The sequence below is a fragment of the Myotis davidii genome, unplaced genomic scaffold, assembly GCF_000327345.1.
Source record: "Myotis davidii unplaced genomic scaffold, ASM32734v1 scaffold591, whole genome shotgun sequence".
NCBI classification, from domain to species: Eukaryota; Metazoa; Chordata; class Mammalia; order Chiroptera; family Vespertilionidae; genus Myotis; species Myotis davidii.
Genome location: NW_006284340.1, coordinates 2,171,647 through 2,179,629, shown reverse-complemented (window position 1 = coordinate 2,179,629; position 7,983 = coordinate 2,171,647). Strand labels below are relative to the sequence as shown.

Below are 7,983 nucleotides of genomic sequence, written 5' to 3'. Positions count from 1 at the left end.
ATTTTCTGCAGTTTGCTTTTTCTAAACTTAGTAAGTCTTAGACATCTTTTTATTCAGGATATGTATATAAGTGTTATTCTTTTAAAAGTATCTGTGTAGTATTTCTGTTGCACAAATGCTTGGTAATTTATTTAACTTATTTTTATGGATGGGCATTTAAGTTATTTCCAGGGTTTCAGTATTATAATAGTGCTGTACAGAATATCCTTGAAACAGTATCATTGCTTACTTGTGCTAGTGTACTTGTAGGATACATTCTTAAAAGTGAAATTGCTGAGTCAAAGAGTTTTTGCATTTAAAATTAAGATATTACTAAATTTACTTCTCAAAATGTTACACCAGTTTACATTCCCATCTATATTATTGCCCCATACTCTTGCCAATGTGTCTTCACCAATTTTTTTTTTAAACTTGCAATTTATGGGAGTAAAACACATAGCATAAATTTGTCCTCATAAATTATAAGTGAGGTAGAGAACTTTTAAAATATACTTACTGACTATATATTTCTTTCTTTAAAAGCTCTGTTCATGTGCTTTGCCCATTTTTGTTCCCTATCTGTTGGCTATTTTTTTCTTTTCTTTTTTTTTTTAAAGAGCTCTTTTCTACTAAGGAAATTAATCCTCTGATTATTATGTACTGTGAATATTTTTAGCTTGTTATTTGTTTTTTGACTTTGCTTATGGTGTGCCTTGCCACATTTAGTTTTTATCAATCACATATTTTATTGCTTTTAGATTTCTTGTCATGTTATACATCATCTAAGATTATGAAAACGGAAGACAAATTTTTTATTTAGGTTTTTCGGATTCAAATATTTGATCCATTTGAAATTTATTTTTAATAATAAGTGTTAGAGGTCTCTAGTATAGTTTTTCAAAATGGCTAGCTAGGTTGTTTCAATGTTATCTATTAGCTCTTCTTTTCTGTATGAGTATTTGTATACTGACCCTGTTTCTAGTTTAGAATCCATTTTTTAAAATATATTTTATTTATTTTTTTACAGAGAAGAAGGGAGAGGGAATAGAGAGTTAGAAACATCGATGAGAGAGAAACATCGATCAGCTGCCTTCTGCACACCCCCTACTGGGGATGTGCCTGCAACCAAGGTACACGTCCTTGACCGGAATGGAACCTGGGACCCTTGAGTCCGCAGGCCAACGCTCCATCCACTGAGCCAAACCGGTCAGGGCAGAATCCATTTCTTTATGGTCACACAGACATGTGATTAGTTGAGATTTTTAGAAGGTTTTTGAGGTCAGTGGAGCAATAAAAGGTGATAGACTAGAACCATTTTATCTCCCTTTTTAAAAAAAAATATTTTATTGATTTTTTACAGAGGACGGGAGAGAGATAGAGAGTTAGAAACATCGATGAGAGAGAAACATCGATCAGCTGCCTCCTGCACATCTCCCACTGGGGATATGCCCGCAACCAAGGCACATGCCCTTGACTGGAATCGAACCCGGGACCCTTCAGTCCACAGGCCGACGCTCTATCCACTGAGCCAAACCGGTTTCGGCTTATCTCCCTTTTTTGTTTTAAAGATAGATAAATATCTTTCAAGGAATAGTTCTAAATCCAGTAGTTCTTTATCTGGACATAAAAATACCTTTCCATGTGACTCTTAGATTACTGATATCTCTGGAGGGCAAGGCGAGACTGGGATGGCCTTCTAAGGCAGCAATTTTCAAAGTTTTCTCATACCACAGCACAAGTTAAGTAATTACTAAAATTCTTGCAGCACACCAAAAATACATTTTTTGCTGATCTGACAAAAAATAGATATAATTTTTATTCTTTCACACTGGATGGTTACTGTTGTGTTGGCTTTTTTTTTTTTTTTAATTTGACAATTTAAGGGAAAAGAGGTCAGTACCTCTGACTAAATAGTCAGATATTGAATGTTTTAGAAATTCTTGCAGCATACTGGTTAAAAATCTCTCTTCTAAGGCATACTTATTGAGAGTTTTTAAGAAAGTGATTAGGATTTTAAAATGAGTTTGAACCTCTAGGCAATAAAAACCTGTTAGTGCCTACGCACTAGCTAATTCTGTACTTGCTACAAGGAGACAAAGAATATGTTTGTTAAAATAACTGAAACGAAGAAATGGTTATTAGTCACTGCTTAGTACTCTAGTCATCTTTAGGAATTTAGTCACTACAGGCCTTGATTGTTTTTATTTTTAACTTTTTTATGATGCACAATGCATGACTAGGGCACAGAGACCCCTAGTTTTACTTCTTTGCTCAGTTACTTACTGGCTATGTGACTTGTGGTCAAGTTTTTTCATTTCTTTGATTCTTAGTTTCTTCATTTTTTAAAATAGATATGAAGCCAACTCTTTTGCTTATCTACTGGGTTGTTATAAAGAATAAATGAGATGATGCGTGATAAATAGTTCATAAATGTTGGCATTTGTAGCAGGTTTAATGAGGATGAAGATTTAGAAATTTGGGCTCCATAGTAACCCCTGAAGGAGAAGAGCTGCAGAAATAGGTTGGGAGTGAATAGCTAGTAAGAAAGTGAAGATGGGAAGTGTAAAGCACTTTGCTAGTGTGATCAGAGAATTGCACAGGTGGAATTTCTTTGTTGCTAGTGGGAGTAGGGCTCTTGGGATGCTGCTGGAATAAGAATTTCCAGAGGCCCCCACGGGAGGATGAGATGTGGTAGAAAGCTTTATTTGTGTGGAGTTATAGCCCTCGGTTTCTAGAGTCCCGATTTCCTTGAACCAGTCCTGGAAACAGTGCAGTGCAGCTGGGGACCCAGCAGAGCTGAAAGCAAAGCCATTCTATGATTTCTTCAAGAATTATTCAAAAAAATTTTAACGAGAGCTTATTTTATATATATATATTTGATTTCAGAGAGAAAGGGAGAGAGAGATAAAAACATCAATGTTGAGAAAGAGAATCATTGATCAGCTGCCTCCTGCATGCCCCACACTGGGGATTGAGCCTGCAACCCCAGCATGTGTCCTGACCGGGAGTCAAACTGTGACGTACTGGTTCATAGGTCGATGTTCAATCACTGAGCCATGCCAGCTGGGTAATACTTACGTGTTTTTGATTATGGCCATCCTAGTGCATAGGAAGTGAAATTTCACTGTGGTTTTGATTTGCATTACCCTGATGACCAGTGATGTTGAACATCTTTTCAAGTTGTATTGACCATTTCTGTATCTTTCTTGGAAAAGGGTCTGATCAGACACATTGCCTATATTTAAATTGGATTATTTGTCTTTATATTTGAGTTGTAAGGATTCTTTATATATTGTGGCTGCAAGATCCTGATTATATTTTCTAGTCCGCCCCTGCCTCCCCACCCCCATTTTGTGGCTTGTCTTTTTATTTTCTTGATAGTGTCCTATCTTTTGCAGCAAAAAAAGTTTTTTTAAAGATATTAAAGTCCAGTTTATCTATTTTTTAATGTTGCTTGTGCATTTTATTAGTCACAGTTGCAGGATCCACTCAGAGAATCTAATTTCCCATGTTGTCAGAATTGTATCTCATTGCATTATATGATTAATATATAGTTGTAATTACTGTGTATACATATAGTAGTTTTGGTTTTTCTACTTAGCATTTTTATATATACATTTCCTTCTGTTTATATTACTCATGCTTCATGTTTTATGGTAGTACTGTAGTTTACTTAGTCATCCTTTCTGTTTGTTTGGTTTTCAACAACATGATTTAAATAGTGCTGGTAAAAAGAAAAAATTGTGCTGGTATCCATCAACTTAAAGCTACTTTTTTTTCCTTAGGCCAGGTTGACATAAGAGAGTTAATTGCAAAGAAAAAACAGTTGACAGCAGAGGCAGAGGTAAGTAACTCCCTCTTCTAGAAACAAAAATGTAGAGTGTGCTCTGGCTGGTTTTGCTCAGTGGATAGAGCGTCAGCCTGTGGGCTGAAGGGGCCTAGGTTCGATTCCCGTCAAGGGCATATGCCCAGGTTATGGGCTTGATCCCCAGTAGGGGGCCTGCAGGAGGCAGCCAATCAATGATTCTCTCTCATCATTGATGTTTCTATCTCACTCTCATTCTTCCTTTCTCTCTGGAAAAAAAAAGAGTGTTAGGGTAAAGAGTTTTGTTTAGTAAATTTTTAATGATAAAGTCTTTAAAGAATTATTTATCTTTCTTATCAGTTAACATTGTCTGTCCTTCTGTGGAGCAGGAGCGTAAGTTCTGCTACCTTGTCATTCTGTATAAGAACCAGGTTGCTCTTTTCTATCCCATCCGTCACTGTCATTTTTCTGACTTTGACCAGCAAAGCTGGGTTTTAGTGAAGCATGTTAAAGTTGAATTTCTGTATGATTGTCTGTGTAGGAAATCACAGGCTTCCAGTAAATGATCCATCTGAATCCAGAAGCAGAGGGAAAATATCAACTCAAAAACAACCACGTGGAGCCATTTCACGCTGAGCAAGCAGTCTGTAAATCAGAATTGAGCAGTTCCCTCAGGGAATTCTGGAGGACAAAGAACAATTTTAAAAAATCCTGTGTGTGCTTGAATGTAAGTTGACTTCAAGGCAGCCTCCCCTTTTTCTGAGATTACTTTAAGAATTTATTGGCCAACATGAATATCTAAATATCCAATGCTATAGATGAAATAGCCCTGTTCTTTTCTATTAATTTAGTGACATGTGCATGCATGTACATATGCACTTATTTAGAATAACAAATTTAGAAATTTTTATTTTTTAGCATCATATTTATATGGGGTTCTTGGACCCAGCTCTAACTTGGGAGTGTAGGTTCCCTCCACGCTAACAAGCACTTCTTGGATGCCAGTAAGGGAGTCTCAAGAATTCAACTAAATTCTGATACTGTCTACCTGGAGATAAAAATCAAATTCTGCAGGTAAAGGACTCAGTTCCACAAGACTGCTCTCCCTTTCAGATGCTGGAAGCAAGCTCAGGTTACTTGTGCTTCTGACATTTGGCTATGGATTGGAAGTTCCAAACCTCCCCTGCAACTCAGAATGCCAGTCTCAAGTCCAGGTTGTCCCCTGTACTTCTGACCCACTGGCTATAAATCAGAGGTTCCCTGGGTTTGATAAATTTGCTAGAATGAGGGACAGAACGCAGGAAAACCGGTTTACTACTAGATTACCAATTCATTACAAAAGATAAGAATCAACAGCCAGATGAAGAGATACGGGGCGAGGTCCTGAACAAAGGAATATCTGTCCTTAGGGTGTTCGGGGCCCAGCAGGTGGAAGCAGTCTGGTTCCCTAGCATGTAGGGCTTACAAGCTGGCTTCCTGAGTTTTTATGGAGGTAGTGATGGGACTGAAAGTTCCAAACCTCTAATCACAGGGTTGGTTCTCCTGGCAACCCAGTTGTCACTCATCTTTATTGGACAATTTTCCCCTAATCTCTAAAGTGACTATTGGACTAGCTGTCTCTGAGGTCCCCTTTAGCAGTAACGTTCTGTGTCATAATTGTGTAGCTAACTTAAACTTCAGCTCCTAATTCACTATTTCCTGTTGTAAAGGGAATGGGTAGTCTGTAGATCTTATTGGGCAGCTCTTCCAGCTCCACAGAACTAGAGTTGTTAGATAAAATACGGTCTGCCTAATTAAATTTGAATTTCAGGTAAACAGCAAGTAGTTTTCTAGTCATCATGCAGTGTTCGAGACAGACTGGAAAGGTTATTTGCTGTTTATCAAATTGAAATGGGTGTTCCTATATTTGTAGTTGCTAAAACTGGCAACCTACAAAAATCCTGAAAATTTATATATAGACATAGAGGAGCTCATAGTAAGGAAAGCAGTGAAGAAGATTGTCAAATACAGAGCTTTTTAGTCTGAAGGGAAGAGGAATGAAAGAGATTATGACATTAATGGGTTGAAACTAGTGGGTTCAACTGATTGAATCTCTGAAGACCACTTCTAGGTCTAAATACTTTTATAAAAAAATTTTAAGTACTTAATTTAAAAAAATATGGTGCTATTGGGGTTATGCAACATTGTGTAACCCTGAGCCACGACCTTGTGAAATCCTTAGAATTGTGTTGTAACAAAACTTGAAAGACCTTGGAACAGTTCAAGGGAAATTAAAATGATTTAAGTCCCAACCAACTTATGTTAATAGATGAATTAGCTTTGTTTTAACATTGTGTTATTTCCTTTTGGTTGCAAATAACAGAAAATTACTTTGGCTTAAATTTAAGCATATTTGATATTAATGTATCTTGTAGAATCCTGGGAGAAGTTGGACATCCAGGCTTTGGGAAGGGAAATGATTTTAAGGATTTTTAATTGAGATATTCCTGAATTTTTCAGTTAATGAGATTTCCAGTCACTCTCTCCAAGCTCAGAGTTTCAGATTTATGAGAGAGAAAATTGGATTTTGGCGAGAAGGGTAGGACCCATATAGTACAGCTCTGGCCTGGACCCTGGATGACTGTTCTCACCTTGAGCACAGGTTCCAGAGAAAAGTGAATATGTTGAGAAGGGTAAGGGAAGTGTCTTTACTATCAATATTTGTAGAACTTTTATTAATGTACACAATTTCATAGAGGAAATGTTAGCATAATATGAAAATTGAACAGATGAAAAATTACTTCCTCTTTCTACTTCTTAAAAATATATATTTGTTGTAACATATTTCATTTGCTTCTTATATAGCATTTCAAGTCCTATTGTTTTTCACATCGTTACCTCATGCGATTGCCCAACCACTAAAAGAGCAAACTGTAATGAGTAAGACGCAGATGTCATGTCTGCAGATGAGGACTTCTCTTCATGGTTTGTCACTTGTTCAAAGAACCTCTTCTAAAAAGAGGTTTTTGGGTAGTGCCAGTCTATTTCTCTTATGAAAAAATTGATTTTAGAGGGTGGGGGAGAGAGAGAAACATCGATGTGAGAGAGAAACATCAGTTGGTTGTCTCCTGTACATACCTCAGCCAGGGATCAAACCCACAATCTAGGTGTGTGACCTGACCAGGAATCGAACCCACAGTCTTTTTGGTGTACAGGGTGATGCTCCAACGAACTGAGCCACCCAGCCAGGGCCAGAGTATACATTTTTACTGTGTATTTCTTTCTCTCAACTTACTTAAAAAAATTTTTTTTATGCCTCTGTGCCTTTGAAAGGGTTATTTTTATCTATCCATAAATGCCCCTGTTTTTTTCTCTTTTTAAGATTTATTCCAAAATAACCTCTGTTTGGACCCCTTTTAGGATAGTTATCTTTCTAAAATGCAAGTCTGAACATGTGGATAACCGTATGCTTAAAACATTGGTTTCCAGTTGCCCTTAGGATGCATTGAAAATTCTTAAAAAGGCTTAAGTGACCTAATCCCTACCAGGGGTGGGCAAACTTTTTGACTCGAGGGCCACAATGGGTTCTTAAACTGGACCGGAGGGCCGGAACAAAAGCATGGATGGAGTGTGTGTGTGAACTAATACATGTTAACACTGCTGCTGGTGAAGGAGCGGAGGGGAGAGCAAGAGAACCCTCCGCTCTTTCGGCTCCGCGGGCCGGATAGAACAGCCGAACGGGCCGGATCCGGCCCACGGGCCGTAGTTTGCCCACGGCTGCCCTAGGCCCTGTTTGTCTGTGTTCATCTCTGGTCACTCGTGCGTCTGTGCCTTCACTGTATGTTCCAACCAGAAGCTCTTTGCCTCGAAGTGGTTGTTCCCATTCTTAGAATCTTAAGTTGTGTACTTCAGCTGCTTATTTTAAAAAAATGAGTTTTCTTTGAGCTCTAAAATGCAGTGATTCTATTTAATAAATTACCTGTGCACCTGCTTTTCTAGTTTCTAGTTAACTGCCTATCTTCCATTGTTCAGTCCATCTGTTGTCATGATGAGACAGTCCATGGGTTGGGTGAAATTAATATTAGAGAAGAGATTGGGGAGAAAAGCAAAGTAGAAAGCCTGTTACTTTCAGCTTCCTTTCCAGGTTACTGATATTAGACATTGCTTAGACTTACTGTGATCACATTCTAATTGAAGCCAGTTCCATGCTACTGGAAGGT

At 37.8% G+C, this 7,983-nt stretch overlaps 1 protein-coding gene across 2 annotated transcripts in view; it reads left to right on the top strand.

The window, feature by feature from the left end:
* Window positions 1-7,983, top strand: part of SOAT1 (sterol O-acyltransferase 1) — a 41,795-nt gene that overhangs the window by 17,889 nt on the left and 15,923 nt on the right. The window contains exon 3 of one of the 2 annotated variants that reach the window (XM_006754505.2): window positions 3,765-3,823. The exons of the other annotated variant lie outside the window; for it this stretch is intronic. Coding sequence (XP_006754568.1) covers window positions 3,765-3,823 — 59 coding nt within the window. The remainder of the gene's footprint in view (window positions 1-3,764; window positions 3,824-7,983) is intronic. 2 annotated transcript variants of the gene reach the window in all.